General features: G+C 37.2%; 1 protein-coding gene across 1 annotated transcript in view; it reads left to right on the plus strand.

Annotated features, from left to right (window-relative positions):
* Window positions 1-20,549, plus strand: part of LOC116240522 (EGF-like photoreceptor maintenance factor) — a 257,237-nt gene that overhangs the window by 217,048 nt on the left and 19,640 nt on the right. The window contains exons 9-13 of the mRNA XM_090136211.1: window positions 5,884-6,066; window positions 9,015-9,181; window positions 9,356-9,500; window positions 13,777-13,951; window positions 17,627-17,799. Of these exons, the coding sequence (XP_089992337.1) occupies window positions 5,884-6,066; window positions 9,015-9,181; window positions 9,356-9,500; window positions 13,777-13,951; window positions 17,627-17,799 (843 nt within the window). The remainder of the gene's footprint in view (window positions 1-5,883; window positions 6,067-9,014; window positions 9,182-9,355; window positions 9,501-13,776; window positions 13,952-17,626; window positions 17,800-20,549) is intronic.

The raw sequence follows: 20,549 nt of genomic DNA on the forward strand, positions 1-20,549 counted from the left end.
TATTCACCAGGAATGGATATGAATACCTGGAGTTCTCAACTGTCGATGCAGATATTTATGTATTACAGAATAAATTGGGACTTTCTGAGAAGCTCTTGGTTATAGTATTGAGAATATTTTGTTATGCTTCAAGAGTAAAGGGTATGCACTTTGTAAACAAAGGTAAATTTAAAAGAAAGAAAAGCATTTCAAAGGAATGTGCATTGCAAAAATGAGTAATTGTATAAACTGCAGTCTTTTAGACCAAGCTACTGTGGTTATTTTAGTTTCACTGTGTAAAGGTGCAGACGTGGCAAGATAAAATAGGATCCTAACTGTGGCATTGCATTTCATAGAACACATACCAAAGAGGGCTGTCCACAGCATGCATTCACAGCAATCTGTAAAAAAAAGTCCATTGAAACACATTTCTGAGCAACATTTATGGTAATCTTTGCCAGTCTGAAGGGTCCAGCGTGTATAGAATGTATTCCCCCATGTATAAAATTCATTTCAAAGTGCTGAAGTGGGAGTAGTCTCTTGCTGCAAACTCTGTGGTGTGAAAATCAGCCTGCAAGTGAAGTGTTCTCTGCAGCTATGTTTGTCACACAATGTCACCTTCAGAGTTTTCAGGTCTGCAGACTAAATTGTGCAGTTCAGTGACAGTAGATGCCCAAGGGGAATCTCCTCATATAAAAAAATAAAATCAAACCACATTATGAGGCTTCTGGTTAGTGATAGGAGACTTTGGGGGATGCTGATCAGACTTGCATTTCTTCCTACCCAAGAGAATTTATTTTCTGAGTCATTTGCATTTATCTGAGCTTTAATTTCTTTCACTCCAAATGAGGTATGTCATAAAAACTGTAAAGAACAAACCTGCAAACTAACACACAAGTACACACACAACGTCACTGCAGCATTACCAGTTTTGCAGATTTGTACTTTCATCCTTGAGCAGTGAAATCAGTTTTATTATATTGAATCTCATCTTCCACTCAGAAGTTAAAGTTACTAGTCCATATGATTACAGAAATAAGCTAAACTAACGGGGCCCATGGGCTCCATAAGGATACCACATAACTATACCACCAATTCCACTGGACAAAGAAGATATCTGAGAACTTTTTCTTCAGGGGGAAGCATGCCCTTGAAATAGGCGTTATGAAGACTCCTCCTGTAGTCGCCTTCCAGACATCACAGGTCTGCCCTTGAGTTCCACTTGGCACAGCACCGCCCTGCATTTGAATCCCCACCCTCCCCCTTTTAACTTTTCCTCCTTACACTTCCCATACCTTCTGGTGAGGAAGGTGTGCTGACTATTAAAGAAAATAGCTTTTATGTAGAACTAGGAAAGCATGTCAACTAAACACTAGCTTATCTCCCTCATCTCACCTCTCCTTCTCAAATTATGCTGGTATCTATTGCTTGCCTGTACATCAGGCCTTCACGCTCATTGCCACTGTTGGTGTCTGGATAGCTCCCATTTCTCCCTATCCCTCTGCACAAAGGACAGGGGAATTGTAGCAGGAAGTTCTTCCTTCACTTTTCAGCCAGCAGTCCCTTTTGTAATACCCCATAATGTCCTGCAATGCGCAGAGAGAGGCTTCTGCCAGAGCCCCATGCCAGCAAAATGATATTTAAATCTGTGAATATATAATAAATTGTAGAAATGCATTTGCTTTCTTAAGCCATTTTCTTCCATCAGGAACTTATGTTGTCACTTGAACATCTACTCTTGCTGCCTCCGTGATAAGTAAGAAAAGGATCTGATTTTAAAATATTTTTTGTAAACTCAGCAGAGGAAATATTTTTCACTCTCTTCATCCACTGTAAGCTCAGGTTTATTGAAAGCCGTACTGCAAACCAGTAAGAGGAATAGTGGCTGCAGAATTTCATGATGACAAAAGACACTTTTATGAGGACCTTTTTATAGATTGGAAGACTGGAAAATATGCTTGCCAGCAATTTCCATTCCCTTTTCAATACTCCCTTCTCAAATATGTGAGTTGGTATTTAGGAGAATTGATTAGTACTCATCCCAAATGTATATGGCTGCTCATCCTGGAGCCAGGCACTGGGCTGATAGCTGCTCACAGTTAGTCAATTTCAACATAAAGTATTGGGTTATCTGATTGTAATTATATAGCCTAAAGTCTTCACCTCTTTTTAGCCTATTGATTTGTCTTGTTTTTTACAATGAATTGTAAAACTGTAGTCCAAGATGTATTGACAGTGAATGTTGAAAGGAGCATTTATTTTAACTTACAACAAGAAAATTCGAAGATAATGAAACCATTATTCTCTTTCTTGTCACTTTATTCTCTTTGTTAAGATTTTTTTCAAACTATAAGTGTTGTGGGGTTTTTTTATCTCCCATTTTTATTTTCACATCTGTTAGGATGTACAGTCCTAGGGAAGTAGGCAGCCAACTACGTTAATATATTTATATAATGGAATAATTTGTCATTATTTGTTTGTGAGGCAATGGAACATACCATGTCTTATTACAGGTACTTTACTACCTGTTCAGTAGTGGAAATGTGGAAGAGGACAATGGTAAATGATGTAGGACTGACAGACACACAGGATAAGATCAGGACAGAAAGTTGATGAAAGGCTTCAAGTACTTTGTCAGGCACAGTTAACTTGGAGTAGTCTTGCTTGATAGAAATTTACCAATCACTGTATTTTTCAAAGTTGATTTATAAAGAGACAAAATATGGAAGAGATATCACCTGACGATTTAGATAGATTAGTTAGTGAAAAATATATGCTTTTGCCTCGGGATTAATTATCATATCTGAATACATTTTGCTTCCCAGAGGTCGCTGTAGGGAGGACTGTTTAGGAACACTTGCTGTGTGTACCTGCCTGCTAAAGATAGTCTGGTTAATTAGATGCTGCATCTCACTTTTAGTAGGTGTCAGAAACTCCTTCAACACTGTGCAGTAAACTGTGAAGAGCTAAATATGCCTGTGAGTCTACAGTTGTTCAGTGTGATATTCTTGCATTTGGTGACCATACTGTACCTAAGTATTGCCCTACTCAGTGTTGAGCTCCATTTCAGATAGCATCTGAGCACTGTGTACACTCAAGAAAGAGCCAGTCAAGGGGGAATAAAGGTGGGGTGTGACAGCTGGTTGACAAGTGCAGGTGGCACTTCCACAAGTCAACAATAAAACAGCTCAAATCTTCAAATCTCTCAGTGGATCTGAGTTCCTCATCTGGAGAAGAAGCCATACCCCACTTCCCGCTGGCCTTCCTGCTAACCTGGATTACGTACATCTGCAGGCCCAGACACTACATTTAGCCCCATATTAGTGAATTACTGAATTTACTGTCACTGTAACCTGGGCAATTGTTCTATTGATTTTTATTTGTTGCTATGATGTTTTTCTGAGATGAATCTTTATCCCAAAAGCCATTGGTCAGTGGTCTCTTCAATATCCTGAACCTATAGGACAACAGGGGTGCCTCTAGAACTTACAGTGTTAGATATGTTATATAAAGTACTTCATGGCCCCAGCAAAATGCACAATTAGACTCAGAACTGGACCAAAAGATCATAATGGGTTAAATGTAGATGTTCACATAGTCGAAGATGGAAATTAAGAAAATTGCATCTTGTCAGGAGTTTTGAAAGAAGCTGTGCTCAGTTACTCAGGAGTAGGAAAACGAGAAAATGAGTTTGTCAGGAATGCTTAGTGACTGCTCTAGCCTGAAGTTGAGACTTCTGTACTCAATTCTTCAGCCGACTTCAAGCTTTGTGACTCTGAACAATTAATTTAGTTTCTGGGTGTCCTATAATTCCCACTCTTTAAGACCAGAAAAAAGAAAAAAGTGTTTTCTTTATTTCACAGAGGATTATTTCAGAATTTCTGAATCATTCAGTTTTTATGGCAATAGAGAAAAGAAACAAAGGACATTCAGATCATTATTAGGTTGTTACAGGATACACACAAGGCAGGCCTCATGCCACATAATTCTAGAAATCTATAATTCTCCCCTCTGACTTACCACCCAAGGCTGCTTTTGTATTTGGGGGGGTCAAATAAGCATTTTAAAATATTGCTCACCTGACCTATATAAGTGATGTGTTTTAGATGAAGAAAACTCTATCCTAAATGTTCTTTATATTTTCACTGGCGTAAGATACAACCTGGGATAGTCAGCTCTTATATAAATGTCTACATCAGATGCCCTCCAGTGGTCAGATGTCTGCCACCAATTCTATTTGTGCAAATTGCTTCCAGTTGGAAGACTAATGATCTAGATGTGTTTTTCCTATAGTAAATCAGAATGGAATAGAATGGAATGGAATAGAAGGAAGGGAAGTGAAGTGAAAGGAAGTGAAGGGAAGTGAAGGGGAGGGAAAGGGGAAGGGAAAAAGGAAAGGGAAGGGGAAGGGCAAGGGGAAAGAAGAGAGGGGAAGGGGAAGGAGAAGGGGAAGGGGAGAAGGGAGGGGAAGGGGAATGGGAAGGGGAAGGGGAAGGAAGGAAGGAAAGGGGAAGGGGAAGGTGAAAGGTAAGGGGAAGGGGAAGGAATGAAGGAGAAGGGGAAGGAGAAGGGGAAGGGGAAGGGGAAAAGAAGAAGAGAAAGAAAAGGCTTCTCATTAAAGGAGCTGTCTATCTGTCATAGTTAGCTGAGAAATTAAAGCAGATGCAAAATTTGAGCCTTCCATAGGCATGTTGAGGTAGTCTGAGGGAATGCAGCCAATACCAAATTTAAATATGGGAGTTGTATTTCTCCTCCAATCCACATTACTAATAAAGGTCTAAGACCTGAGGTTACATTCAAGCAGACTAGGTTGAGAGGTACAAACTCTTTGCCAGTTTTCTTGTAATTAGGAGAAAACAACCACTTCATGTGGAAATTTCCTGGCTCTTGTTTAAAATCACAGAACAAGGCATAATGTGCCACATCTGAAGTAGTGCTTAATAAATGGGACAGTACACACTGTATTGCTGAGGACCTGAAGTTTGTGCCATGAACGGTTTCTCACAGGCTTATGTCTGCACCTTTTGTCAGGTTCAGATAATAATGTGTTCAGTGTCAATTTGGCAAATTTCCCAGGTTGAAAATTTGAAAAGATATTCCTCAGACTAAAGATGGTGTTATAATTTGCATGATTACAATTGATTGTTTCTTCCATTTATTTCAGGCCAGGTGTTAAAAGGTATTTATGCTAATGCTACATTCTTCACTTGGTTAATGCCTAACAGAAAGTTTGTTTTTTTTTTTTTAATCAAATTGAACCTAAATAGTGTTTTTAAAAAAGATAAATAACTTGCCAGTACTGTAAATTAGACATTTTTATAAACTTGATTCCTGGATATTCAGTTTATGAAATCATAGGATGAATTAAAGTTGGAAAAGACCACTAAAACCATCTAGTGCAACCACCAATTCAAATGGTACAGCAAGTAATGTGGAACAATGTAATTCATGTAGGTCCTGTATATTGTGCTGCAAATTCATCATTTCATGATATGTTTTTCCTTACCTATGAAGAATTACTGTTCTTTAACCTCTTCAGCACATCCCTGCTCACTTTCACTTGGAGGTGCATAATAATGGCTTACTTTTAGGAGGAGAATTTGTTTGTGAGTTTTCTTTTGTCTGTATGAGTAAATATTGCAGTGTACTTTTATTTATAACAATGCTATATAGAGACCAGGAGATGGCAGTAGTTACTAATAATTACATTGTAAAAGAAGCTTGTTTATAAAATTACAGGAAAAGACAAATTAGGTGTACACATGTGTAAAACACTGCAGAATAACATTTTTTGTGTGTTATTTACTTGTTTTTAAGTTCTAAAAGAAACTATGAAATGCAAATTTCAAATACACATTAAAGAATTTGCTCTAACACTGATTTTTTATTTTTTTTTTAATGCAGTTATTAATATTACCCAGCCTAGTTTCAGTGGCACAGATGTCTTTGGATATACTTCATTCCTAGCTTATTCTACAATCCCAAATATCACCTTCTACTATGAATTCCACTTAAAATTTCAGTTGTTAAACCACTACTCAGCTTTACAAGACAACTTGATATTTTTCACTGGACAGAAGGGCCAAGGTAAGATTTTTTATTATGGCATATTACAAACTTTAAAATATTCCCCATACAAGTAGGGTCTCCGTCTTTAGGAAGAAGATAATCTCTTCAATACTTACTTTTAGTAAGTGCAAAGTAAGCAATCAGATTGTAGAAATGTTTGGGTTTTTTCCATAAAGAAGTATAACCGTTAACATTAAATACTAGAAACTAGTAATCTGATGCTTGAGGTAGCAGATTTCTGAAGAAAATATATGAAAACAAAATTATTTTTTCAGAAATCAGCATAAATTTCAAGATTGATTGCACTTACTTGAAGGCCAGTTTTGGAAGATGCTGCCTCAAGTCTTCTTATACTGATACTTACTTTAATGGAAAGTCAGTTCAGCTATCCAGCATGTCACAACCACCCTGTTAATTTCTTCTTCCTGTGTCTTCAAACAATTTGACACAGAGGCATCCATGAATTGCTACTGCTGTCACAGAGGCTGCACTTCCATGGTCCGCAAGAATGGCATACACTCCTGGGTCAGCCAGAATTGGGTTCTGTGTTCTTTATGTAAAATACTAATCCTTAACTCTGATGTCGCTCAATGCAAGTTAACTCAATATAAGTATATTGCTACAACTATGTATGTGTAGGAAAGTATTCCACTTGGTCTGAATAGCACAGTTGAGAAGCATGTTATATTAATCTGCTTACAATATCTGCACTGAGATTATAACAATACTTTATGTATCTCTGAACGTAGTAGGCTGGCACAGTCTCAGAGATGAATGAGATAAATTATCATACTCACGTCTTGTCCATTTTAGCACTACTGACAACATGGGATCCACTACACTGATGAATGTTGAGAAAAAAAATAGTGAAATGTTATTGCAAACGTACAGCACTCAGGGTAGAAACTTTTATCATTTATAGATCACAAGAAGTATTTTACTTATTTATACCATAGTCTTTTATGCAATTAGAATAGGAGCTGGCTTTTGTATTTAGAACTGTGAGATAGGATTGTGGATGATGAAAATTTTGTCTGTCATTTTCAGCTAGTCAATTAGAAATTGTGCATGGAGTTGTCACTGCGGAACCATTTTCATGTTGTCATTCAGAAAGCAGTTTTCAGAAATCAGTGTTCCCATCACTAAGTTTTAGTAGTAATCACAGAATCGTATAATGGGTTGGGTTGGAAGGAATCTTGAAGATCATCTAGTTCCAACCCCTCTGCTATAGGCAGAGACACCTCCCACTAGACCTGGTTGCCCAAAGCCTCATCTAGCATCATGGTGGGGGCATCCACAGCCTCTCTGGGTAATCTGTTCCAGTGCCTCATCACGGTCACAGTGGTGAGGGTAACAAATAATAAATAATAAATAGCTCTTCTGTAATACAAACACAAGCAAATGCTTAGAACATTCTTCTCAATGACAAGAACTAACCACAGCATTTTTGAACATTTCTGCAACCTTGGAAGCAGAATTTCAGACTGTTGGTAAAGAAATTATAGGAAGCAACCAAATAAAAGCCAATTTATCCACTATCTTTGCTCAGGTTAGAAAAAAGTCAAATATAAAATTAATACCATCGGTGTTGAAAAATAACCTATATTTCTTTTTCAGCTGCAAAAATCAAAGCAGAATTTGTTTTAATATGTATAATATAGATCCAAAAAATTGACTGTTTATTTGCACCAAAGTCTATTTCAGAAAGACTTGCCTGCAAGTCATACCCAGTAGTGTCAAAGTTATAGTGAGTATTTTTCTTGCAGCCATATTTAGCTAAGCTGAACTTAAAACAAATTCTTAGTGGATCTTTCATGGTGTCATTTTTATTAATTGGAATACACATTCTGAGATTATTATGTAATTGTCAGGTGGAAACTTGGCTTATTACCATCAGCATCTAATTTTTTTCATGAACACTGCCAGCCAGTAACAACACATCTCTGCAGCTCTGTGTCACATGGGAGTGTGCAGCAGCACACCAGCTGCCAGCAAGACAGAGGCACAATGAGGTGCCAGATGAATTGTTCTGTAGTGTTTTATTAATTTTCTTCTAAGTTCAAATGGATGGGAGATTGAGTAATCCCCATTCTCTTTACCAGAAAGCAGTATTTCTTAGCAAGTGAACTTTATTTCAGTAGGAGGAAATGCTGTTGTTCCAACAATTTACTTTTATCAAGTGTCAAGGAATAATATTTTCATTGTAGGGAGTGTGAGATTTTCCACAGCCTGCAATCTTTCTATAAGGAAGTATTTTTAATATTCCATTTTCCCCTTGTTCTATTTCACCCCATTTTTTCTTAGTTACCATTCTCTTGCAGTATCTTCCTTAATTGCCCTCTCTTGTCTCTTTCCTGACTGACAGACACAAAACAAGGATGGGATCGAATGATCCCAAGATCATTCAAACACTTCCAGGATCCAGCCAGCTTCCTTGTTCTCTTTTTGTGAGTGTGATATTTCTAGATCACAATCCTTGCGTCACTTTCATCTCATGTTAATCCCTGTATTTGATTTGAATTAATATTGTGGCTAACCTCTTTTGAAGCATTGTCAAGTATTGTATAACACACAGATGTCTAACGTCTTCTTCCTCTTACCTCCACAAAGCCAAAAGTCTTGCTCTACTATCTCACTTCATACTGAACTTCTCACAGTTCTCAGACTAACAGTCCTCTGGATTTCTCCTTCTCGTAGTGTCTTCTTCATCTTCTTCAGTTCCCAGATCTGTAGCTTAACACTGGCTTGCATCCCTTGTGAGAAGGAGCCAAGGCTGCCTCCCACCCCAGTTCACCCCTTTGTGTTGGGAGGGAAAAATCTGGAGTGAGGCAGTGAAGCTGGGCCTGGCAAAAGTGGGTGGAAGTGCACCACAAACTGATGTATTTTCAGTGGATTTGGAGGATGTTTTGTGCATCAGTATTCACTGAATCCTGAAATAAGTAGCTACTCTGCTTTTGTCTTTTCAGGTCTGAATGGTGATGATTTTTTGGTGTTAGGCCTCTGTGATGGCAGAGTAGTATATAGCTACAATCTAGGTTCTGGCACAGCAACAATCATTAGCAAACCACTTGACCTGACACTCAATATTCATGTCATCCACCTTGGCAGATATCTCCAGAAAGGCTGGCTGAAGGTAAGAAATTGTTGTAGAAGGGTGCACATTTAGATTATAGTGTGGTTGTTTGTCTTTTTTTTTCTCCATATTAAAATGTAATTATGTTTCCCTGTTAAGTTTGGAGGGCTCTTTTCATTAGTATTTCCCAAATGAAATCCTTTGTTGTAACAAATATGCGTGTTTTGTTGAAAGGTGGATGATCAGAAGAATAAAACTATCACTTCTCCTGGAAGGCTGGTTGGACTCAATGTCTTCAGTCAGTTTTATTTAGGGGGCTATCATGAGTATAATCCAGAACTCCTACCCAAGGGATCCAGATTTAAGAACGGCTTTCAAGGTAAAGATTATAGTCTTTTCCATCCCTGCTAAACCATGCATCAGATTCCACTTGTCCATCTATCAAGGAAGAAACCAGAAAAATGAGAAGACAATAGAGACCAGAGCTAAAAGTGCAACCTAGACAGTGGACTAGAAAGGCAGGACAGACTTTAGGTCTGTTCTTGTTTGCTAATTTTTATGCCATAATAATAAATGGCAAATAGTGAGGAGCTTCTCATCACGTCTGAGCACAAAGTCTAAATGCAAGGGTGATTTAAAAGGCAGTGTATCTGCTTGGTAACTGTCCCTTCCAGTACCTGAAGGGGGCCTACAAGAAAGCTGAGGAGGGACTTCTTACAAGTGCATGTAGTGACAGGATGAGGGGAAATGGCTTTAAACTGGAAGAGGGTAGATTTAGATTAGACATTAGGAAGAAATTCTTTACTGGATGATGAGACACTGGAACAGGTTGCCCACCAAAATTGTGAATGCCCCCTCCCTGGAAGCATTCAAGACCAGGCTGGATGGAACTTTGAGCAACCTGGTCTAGGGAGAGGTGTCCCTGATTATAGCAGGGGGTTTGGAACTAGATGACCTTAAAGGTCCCTTCTAACCCAAGCCATTCTTTGATTCTGTGATCCAAGATCTGAAGATAAGGAACCTATAATCTGTGAGATACCAAACCAAGACATGAACAGGTGAGGAGGGCATCATGACATCATCTATTTAGGTACAGGTTAAAATTAAATGTTTGTGATAGTTCAAGATAAGCTACAGGGAAAGCAGACAAAAATATACAATATTATAACTGTACTTCTATGACTATACTAAAGTAGAAACCTTTTTTTGTCCTTTTATTCAGGGCAGACCACAGAAGTAGCAGATACCACTTAAGATGCGATAAATAACAGTGGCAGATAGTATTGTTGGTGGGGGAGTCAAAAAAAGGTCTGTGATCTGTAAACTGTTTGACAGGGGTGAAAGCTATTGATTAAATTTAGATAAAAAAATTGTTGATAGAAAGCTCCAGGTGTGGTCTAAGGAGCCATGAGGTGAAAGATTATAATCACGAAAGTAGTAAGTATATCCTCTGTGAGTTCACTGTCTTAATGCATCTGATTTCAGCTAACTTGCATCAAATCTGATCTTTGAGTTCAACTCACAAAGTCAGAAACTTCTTTTGAGTTCCTCTTCCAAACTTGTCTGTAACAGAAAACCTCTCCACTATTCAGAATATTTGGCAGTGTCTCATTAGAAGAGGCCCAGAACTGTCCCAGAGTAAAAAGAGTCCAGGTCAGAAAGAAGGCACATTCATCAGCTGATTCCCCCATAGAAGGTTGTATAGTGCTTGCACAAATCGTTGCTCTTAAAATCCTTCATTCATATCTCAATGACCAACAGTTAGAAGAAATAAGAAAATTAAATGAAAAAAATCGGTTGAATTCATAAAGTTCTGCCAAAAACCTCTCTAATATGTTCTATATACTTTATTTATAAATGCTGGAGAACTGTTTCTGACCTAAGTGTTCTGCTGGGACAATCAAAGAAGTCATAGTCATGAATGTCATAATTTTCCTTTATGGCCTCACCAGTTCTTGGGTACTCACTGTGCTTTCCATTGTTTACACAGAGCTCTGGGTGACTTTTTCTTAGCACTCTAGCAAGACTCGAGAGAACAGAACATGCTTTATCTGCTACTCATAAACAGATGAAAAGTTAGGATTTACTGAGTTATGTGGTGGCCTAAAACCAACACCATTAAAAGGAAAAGGAATATGATATGAAGATTACAAATAAATAAACATCAAATTTGGTTGTATGTTTTTTAAATTGCTTAATGTGAGTTTTTAAATTACCAGTTATGTGACAGTATAAACAAAACTACAAAATGTGTGCAATAAGAAAAAATCTTATTTAAGAAAGCTTCCTATTCTAAAGTTGTTCTAACTGTTGTTAAAATAGTTATCTTGCTACATTTTGTTCAAATTAAGTTATGATTATATTAAAAATATATATCTTCCGCAGATTACTCTGGTAATCTAATGGCAAGTTATCCAAAAGTGAAGGGAAAAAAAAACAGAAAAGCAGAGCTATAAGATTAGATACATATTTCAGTATTTAGATATCTAAAACAGATGCATTTGTTTTTCGTAGCTGCTATGGACCTGCCTTACTTAATAAATCCCTGAGGGACTAAAAAGCCACAGGTCATCCAGTTTGTACTTTACATACCATATAATTTGTCACCATGTCAAATGTTTATAAATCCAAGTTAGAAAATTTTTGTAAATAAATTCAAACAACGTTGCCATAGAAGATGGCCTATTACGTAAAGCTAGGTCCAGTGAGCATTAAGAAGTGTATTAGGATTTGTCATGCCACTCTGGAAACATTAGTTTTTTAGATGATGGTGAAAATCACACTTGTTTTACTTTACTGTTACATTAAGTGTCAGCAAAAGTTATGTCAGTGAAAGATGTCAGTGAAGGGTAACTGCTTTTCTAATACTTCTTTGCATAAAGATAATATGGTCAAAGGGAGGAGTCCCAAAATTATAGCAAGTCAAAGTAACATGCTTAACAAGATCAGAATTCTATTAATAAACAGTGAGGCACAAAACAGTGATCTTTATCCAGAATTCTCCCATGACTTGTGTAGGTAATAATTAATTTGAAGTCCTTGACTATGAAATAGACAATAGAAAAAGTCCATATATTCTTTTATTCTATTAGGAGCTGAAGAAAAACCCATTATTCGGCATTTCTTATATCTTTCACATGCAGGTTTGTTTCTTAAGTGATTTCAGTGAATTATGAAAACACTGTTATCAAGTGAATTTTAAAAAATAAGTGCAATTAGTTGCAGTCTTCATATCATGTCCTTTTTCCATGTTTAATATTAAACAGAAAGCTTCTTGCATGTGCTGCTGAATAGCTACTATTCTTAAAGATTTTGAGCAATTCAAATCTCAGCTAAATGTTATAAATCAAGTGTGGGAAGGTGTGATATATTTCCATTATACACTGGATATCCAGATACATTACTGTACTGTTTAAATCCCTGTAAAGTGGATTAAAATCTCCTTTTAATTTTAAATTGTACATATTAGTGTATAGATCTGGATGACATTTCATAAGTGCTTAAAGGTGCCTTACATATGGGTCTAAATGACTTGTCCTTGTATATTTTGAGAAATGACTTGGAATTTGATCCAAAAAGATATATGTAGCCATAATATTCAGCTTTGCAGTGTATAAATAAGCACATGGACCTAGAATATTGGTTCAGAAGTGCCGATGGAGTGCTAGACCTTTCAGGCTCACTGTCCCAATGGGAGCATTCACTAAAAAGAACAAAGACTTGCTAAAGGGACTTCACACTGAAGCTCTGACTCTTTTAACTTAGAATACCAGTGTATTAGCAGATTAAAAGAATGTCAACCTATGGATCTAGTCAATAGCACTCAATCATTTCAACAAATAAATTCAAAAAATGGCCGCTGACATGGATGTCTGTGGCAAAACAATTAGTAAATGTATTTAGGGACAACGAAATCCAAGGCCTGTTTGCCATCCGGGTTGTAGCTATACTGTTCTGGAAGCTAGTTAAAGTTTGATGTTATAGTTGTGGCTACACAAGGTCAGTTGCCCACAGGACCAAGAAACAGGCCTTGGCACTGCTTAGCTTAACTACTATGGATTAAACTTCTGAATCATTTTCTGAGAGTAAGTTCCAAGAGGAGCAGTGTATACATACTGTAAAATGTTTTAGTCATGGTCCATATGATCTCTGTATTACAGGGATTGAAGCATTCACGCCCCTTAAGAGGTCCTTTTCAGCAATTCAAGTCCACATTCTCTGCCTGCAGTCTGTTAGTTGGTACTCTCTGGATATTTGACATTGAACAGATTTACTGTCCTCTGTCCTACTTTTTTTAAGACCATTTTTATCTGATGTAGTTGCATTCTTGTAAAAGCATGTGTGTGTGTAAATACAAATTTAGACCCACATCATTCATTAGTCTCTGACTTATCATTCTGTCTGCTCCTTGAGAAATTACTTCTGCTGTTTTTACGTGCTATTAATGAAGGGTCTTATAATCATTCACCCATGTACTGAAGAGAAAATAGCCAGCATAACTTCAGCTTTTGGAGATGGTATGATTGCCCATCCATCAATTGAAGACATTCTGGTGGAACCCATTCAGTGACAGATTACAGAGTACTGTTGTTTGATTTGTTTCGTCTTCCTTTACCTTTTTTACAATCCATTTCTTTCTCCTTTTTATCTGTAAGGTTGCATTTTTGATGTGCAAGTTCGCACCAACGTGAATCAGGAGTTCAAATCACCAGGGACTCCAGAAGGTCACCCCAATTCTGGTCGCAGTGTTGGGCAATGTAAAGCTTCTCCATGCAGTTTAATAAAATGCAGAAATGGTGGAAAGTGCATGGAAAGTGGTTCTACTGTTTAGTAAGTACAAAGAATTTCTTTCTAGGCTACAGCACAGACTGATCACTAAACTTAGTAATCATGATAATTTAGTTGCTTGATGACAGAAATCTTCAGAAATCTATCATATCAGAAAGGAAGAAAAATCATTGAAGTGTTCCATTTCATTTCAACACTCCCATCCCTGGAGGAGTTCAGGGCCAGGTTGGATGAGGCCCTGGACAGACTGACATGGTGGGTAGCAGCCCTGCCTTTGGCAGTGCTTTGGAACTGGGTGGGCTTTAAGGTCTCATCCAACCCAATTCTAAGATACAATTCTGTGAAAATCAAACCCAACATTTTAAAATTGATAGGACATTTGCTGGGATCTGTTTTAGAAATTCAGCAGTCTGTTCAAGCTCCTGGGGGAAGGAAAAAAAAAAAAAAAAAAAAAAAAAACTGGTTCTAGGGCTATTAAGGCTTTAGTACATACTAGAAAATTAACCCCTGAGACACAGCCTTCAGTTCCCCTCCCCATTTCTCTTAAGAATGTATTTATACACTTTTAAATGCAGTAGTGAAGAAATGCTTTGAAAGTTCTGAAAAGTACAATTTGGAATTACTTTCCAACTGTTGAGCTGTACAATGTCACAACTGTTGGATCTTGCAGGTTCCTTTCAGAACTATTAAATCCTTAGCTTTCAGCCTATTAGATCTTTCTGAAGAAAAAGAAAAGAGAAGACATTTATAGTAATATTAGAGAAGTCACAAAATCAAAATTGCAACCAGAAATAGCAGAAACATAGACTGAAGTATGCACCTCCCATGTGTCTTCCTGTACTGCATAAGTCCTGGCTTCAGAAACTTATCCAGCACCATCTTCATGTCTGTAAGGTACACAAAGCTACCACTAGCAAAATCAAGAGAACAACTGGAAAACAGGTGACAACCTAAAGTAGCAGTTGGTGACTGAGCTGTACTGGAACCTTTAAAACTGCAGATAAAGCTCATTTTCATCTACATTAATGTTTTCTATAGACAATTTCTTTAGGGATTGTTGTAAAATTGGGAGGTTATTTGCATTTAGTTTGGTGAGCTGTTTGCTTGTTTTTGGTTTGTGCTGATCTCCTACTGTGTTATACTCCTGCCCTCATATTTCAGAGCAGCTATGTTGTCACAGACTATATTTGTACAGGCATGTATGTACCAGCAATGGCCAGTTTCACTTCTCACAAGATAAATAAATAAAAATTCAATTATTATTATTTTTTTAATCATCAAAAACCTGTGAATGTAGCAGGCATATGACTTCTACTGATGTATAGCAGCTGTCAGTAATGTCTTGCATTTCTCAGCGGAATTTCCCTCTGTTCTTAAATCTTCTGTTTCCTCTGTAAAGCATTGTCCTCAATTTGAGTTCAGATATTTTTGTCCTGAAATGAGATTTCCTCAGAAGTTTTTCTTGCTGCATTGAACTATTTTTATGTCTTGCTTCCATCACTGTGCCAGAAAGCGTGCAGTGCCATTAAGCTGTAGATTCAGTTTCTACAGAGAAAATGCTTTGATTTAAATAGAAGCAGTAATATACAGCATTAAACTTTACATTCTGGCCAGCATCTGAGCAAAGCTACGTTGTTTAACAGAATTAAGAGGAAATATTTGAATAATAAAGTAAAGAATTTTATGTTCAAGAAACAATAATATCCTCCACTATTTCATTTATAGCATGAAATTATACACAACAAAAAATTATGTAAGTTTCTCCAAAAGTAATGTCTCCTATTTATTTCCATGAAAACTACAACATATACAAAGAGCATAATAGTGCTATTTGATAGAGAAAATTTCCTGCTACAAAACACTATTTTTCAACATATCCACCACTGTTATTTATGCATTTTCACTGGCAATGAACAAGAGTCTGCATGGCACGCTCATAAAAATCTGCATGGCTGTCCAAAACATGGCTTACGTTTCATATTGCTGTCACCACTGCTGAAACACACCACCCAGTGCCTCACTGTGCACACATCCATTGTTTGGTCTCCATAAATGTTCAGCAATCATCAGTGAATATCAGTGGGTGCAGTTTTTTCCACATGGAGGAATTCTGTTATATATATCTTTGCTTCCATGTCAAACTCCATTTGCTCAGACTGCCCCTCTGCTGCCATCTGTCACACAACAACAAAGTGTAATGGAATATTGGTGGGAAGATTAAACCTTTGCTGCCATGGCACAGATTTCCACCTCTGATGTTGTGGGCCAACATAATAAAATAGGAGGCATCCCTTTCAGGGCAGTTCACATACATCTAACAAGATTGTTTAAAGTGTTATGGCTATTCCATGTTCCTGAAGTGAGAGAAAAAGTGTGTATTCTCTATACTTTGAAAAGAACATCATACATCATGGGTAGGGTTGCGTTTGCTGAATGTAAGCCTAAACTGGCACTTTAGGTACCCTTGGGTAGGCCACTTGTCCTTCAGCTGCGTCTTTGAACAGCTCAAGATTTGTGTAAGTTTTCTGTCATATATTTGAGACACACGTGGATTTATTAGTATTCTATAGCATTTCAAATAGCACTGGCAGCCTGGGTTCAGGAAATTAAATCCTATCTTCATACAGTACAGGGATAACCCATGAAATAAGCTGTTGTTTTATTATTAGGTTGGATTTCATTCAAAACAAATTTCAATGGAAGGATAGAACCAATTTTCAGTGAAAGGACATGCTTTTATAGTTTGTAAGAAGAAAAGGCATTTCTGTATTTATTATGTTTTAGATCAGTAAGATATGACAGCCTTATATATGACAGATATGACTTTTGCAGCAAATTATTGTACTCTTTGTTTAAATACCATTAATTTTATTCCAATCTTAATTTTTTTCACACTCCACTTTTGCCTCATAACATGAAGATAAACTGTATTTCATAATGCTCTAGTTTCCCAGTGCCTTTGTTTAAAGTCACTTTTATTAAGAGATCTCCTCCATTACTCAGCATCTTTAAGATCCAATACATGGGAAACTTAAGAAATATATCCAGAAATCTCCAGTAGCTTGGGCTCGCCTGATATGGCCAATAAAAGTCTTTATGAACCTGACTACTGTCCTTCTGGAACAGTAGTCAGAGGCCAGATGGAATACCCCAGGGAGCTTTAGTTGGCACTAAACATCTGCCTCATCTCTGTTGGCCTAACTCATTAGGTAAATTAGTTGAGCCTCTCATCTCCATTGAGTAGATACTCATCTTAAATGTAGACACCTGGTCTCAGGCGCACCGTCACAGATTTAGGTGTGTGAATCTGCAGGGCTGAATCCCTGGTTTACTGATATAAGAAAATTTGTTTTATTTGACACCATGTTTGACACTTTGCACTTCGACTCATCCTAGTTTATGCAACCAAAGCTTTCTTGAATTATTTGTGGAGCAAAACACACAGTAAAAATCCACAAGTATTATTGTTTCTTGTGGATATTGAGACTGTAATTCAAATATTAAAAACAATGTGTTCTGTGTTATATACATTTTTCTTGCAATAAGACATCAAAAAAGATAAATGATAAGTTTTGTTACTATGTTCTTTTGTTAGCTATTTTGGAGAAGATTAGATATAGGCATACAAGGCTTGAAAATCTTCATTACTTTGTTACTGAAATATTGATTTCTTTTGGTAATAACGCTGCATTCCTTCCTTTCACTTAACCTCCATAGTTGTGACTGTCTGGCTGGATGGAAAGGTGCATTTTGCACAGAAATGGTGACAGTATGTGATCCAGAGCATGATCCTCCACATCTGTGCAAGCAAGGCGGTACCTGTGTGCCATTGCCTCATGGCTACACATGTCACTGTCCTCTAGGAACAAGTGGTACCTATTGCGAACAAGGTATGGCAAGTGAATAGCACACTGTACATAGAGTTGCTTGATAATAATGTCCAGGCAGATAAAAAACACAATATTTTGAATGAATGTAGTGTGAAGTAAAGTCACACAGTACAAAACAGATTTTATTTAATAAAGTAAGTGGTGCTTTTTTTCTATTAAAAAAAAAAAAAAAGTAATTTAAAACTATGAAATATTAGATATTGCTTTCTGACTTTGCTTATTCTCATCACCTTTTTTTCCCTCTGTTTTTTGTTGTTGTTGTTTTTTCCAAATTAATCAACCAAACTCAGAGCAGCTAGGCATTGTTGGGTACATTGTTGGAGGGGACAGGATACATTCCAGAGCAATGCTAACAAGATTCAATTCCCAAGCTCACCTTCATGAAGTACATTGAGACATGCACTTAAGAGATCAGAAGTACACCAGAAACTGTAAGCATCTAGGATTTTATCCAACCTCCACTGACATTAGAGGAGAGGCAGTTGTTCACTAGCTATTTGATAGGGATGCTCTAAGAATGTTTCCTGTTATATCCCTATGATAATCTTCAGTTGTCTGCTCTCCCTGGTTTTCTTCCAGTGTATCACCATTGAAGCGTGCCTCAATCTGCCTGTCTTTTGTCTCTTACACTTATAGGAATCCTTTATCAAAGTGTTTTTTTTTTCTATTAGAAATTGTACAAATGAGTATCCAAAACTGTGGATACACAAATGCTACATGTTCAGGGACTTTTCTTCTAAGAGTGTGAAGTGCTTCTGTGTGCAAAGAGGTGTAGTATGGGTTGCACCTTCTATTCTGAAGGTTCAAGCTTTTAGGTTCAAGATAATATTGCAGAAATGTGAATTTCTTTCACAATGCTCTCTTCACATCTTTTGAAGAACTCTGGTTACTGTTAAATAACTCCCATTTCAATCTGCTTGCCAAGGTCCAGCCACTCTTGTTGTTGTGTCTATAGAGCAAGCTTCAAACACAAAATTGATGAGTTGAACTGTTTCTGACTTGATGTTCAGTCCTCACCCATTGATGCAGTTTAAAAATCCCATTAAAGCCAGCATTTGCTGTCTGTAGACTGAAATCAAAGAGAATACAGCTTCTGGAAACTGTTTCTAAAATTTTTAATCCATGGCCACAATAGCCTAAAAGAAGATTATCATTCTCTTAGTAATTCCTTCACCTGGTAAACACATTGCACGGATGCCCTGTCTTTTGGCTTGCTTGGGCCACAGTGAGTGAAGAGGAATTGTCTTGGACTGTACATAAAATATATAATAGAGTTAATGTATATAAGTAACAAAACTTATTTATAGATATATGTTAAAACAAAAAAGAGAGTAACAGAAACATAAAACAAGTGTGTTGGGCACATACGCAATCAGAGAGTTCCTCTCTGTTTTATTTAAAACCTTTCTTTATGTAAATAGGGTCTGTTGGTCCTCAACAAACTCTTTGCCCTGCATTTAACCTTACTCTGGCAGAGTAATTAATTATCATGAGATTTTTCAAAGTGCAGTTTGCACTTTTAGTGGATGGCAGATTGCTAAAAAAACAGCTGTTTATCAAGATTGAACATCTTATCTCTGGATTTATGGTGGTTATTGGAGCCAAAAGAAAAGGAGACAGAGAGGAATGAATGGCCCAGGGGACCAGAAGAGAACGAAGGGAAATTAAATGATGGAGACTAATGAATGTGCACAAAAGAAGGAAAGAAGTATGAGAAAAGGACAGAAGAGATTTATGAGGGGAAAAGAAAATCAGAGGAGAATAACAAAGAGTAAGAACAAATACAGGTTTTACAAATAATAACAACTGGAAAATACAGGATAATGATGTGAATTGCACAGCAATAGATCAGGTGAAATTACTAAACAGGGCAGTAGAGCTAGAACAACAATAATGAGAGGTAGTACTCTGACAGAAGTTAGAGGTAAATAAATATTAACTGACAGAAATAAAATAACCTGCCTAACAAGCACTAAAAATATATATTGGTTCTTTATAAAAATATTTACATGAGAGATGAAAAACCCTCTAACTACTATCCCCTGAATCATAGTCATAGAATCATAGAATAAGGTTCAAATTGGATATTAAGAGAAATTCTTCACTGGGAGAGTGGTCAAACACTGGAACAGGCTTCTCCACCCCAAGTTTGCTGGAGTTCAAGAAACATTTGGACAATGCTTACAGAAACATGATCTGATTTTTTTGGTGGTCCTGTATGGAGCCAAGAATTGGAGTTAATAATCTTTGTGAGTCCTTCCAATTTGGGATATTCTTTGATTCTATGATTCTAGGGCACTGGTCAGACAGGACAATAATTGGCTACAGAATTGGTGTCAGTGATAGAGTTTTGGATTTTGTGACCCTGGTATCATCATCTGTTTGGGAGAAATAGGACGTACCTCACAAAGAGGAACAAAGATGTTTTTGCTGATGGCCTCATAAGGATGGCAATAAACTAGAAGTAAATGGGGAGGGAGAGGCTAAACAGAAAATTCTGTGAAAGAGTTATGCACAGCACTGCACAAAGAATGTGGCATGTAGTGTTAGAGAAGAATCGCAAAATCAGCAAAATGGGGATTAAACAAGGTCACTTCCAGCATTTGCCACCATTATGGAGAAATCCTCCAAACACTTTCTAGGAGCACAACATATTGGAGTGTTTCTCTCAAGTACCTGGCAAGTAATGCATGCAATATGGGGGACAAACAAGATGAGTTTGAGATGTGCATATGTTTGGAAGGTGATGA

Source organism: Phasianus colchicus, chromosome 2, assembly GCF_987193195.1.
Source record: "Phasianus colchicus chromosome 2, bPhaCol1.hap1.1, whole genome shotgun sequence".
Classification (NCBI taxonomy): domain Eukaryota; kingdom Metazoa; phylum Chordata; class Aves; order Galliformes; family Phasianidae; genus Phasianus; species Phasianus colchicus.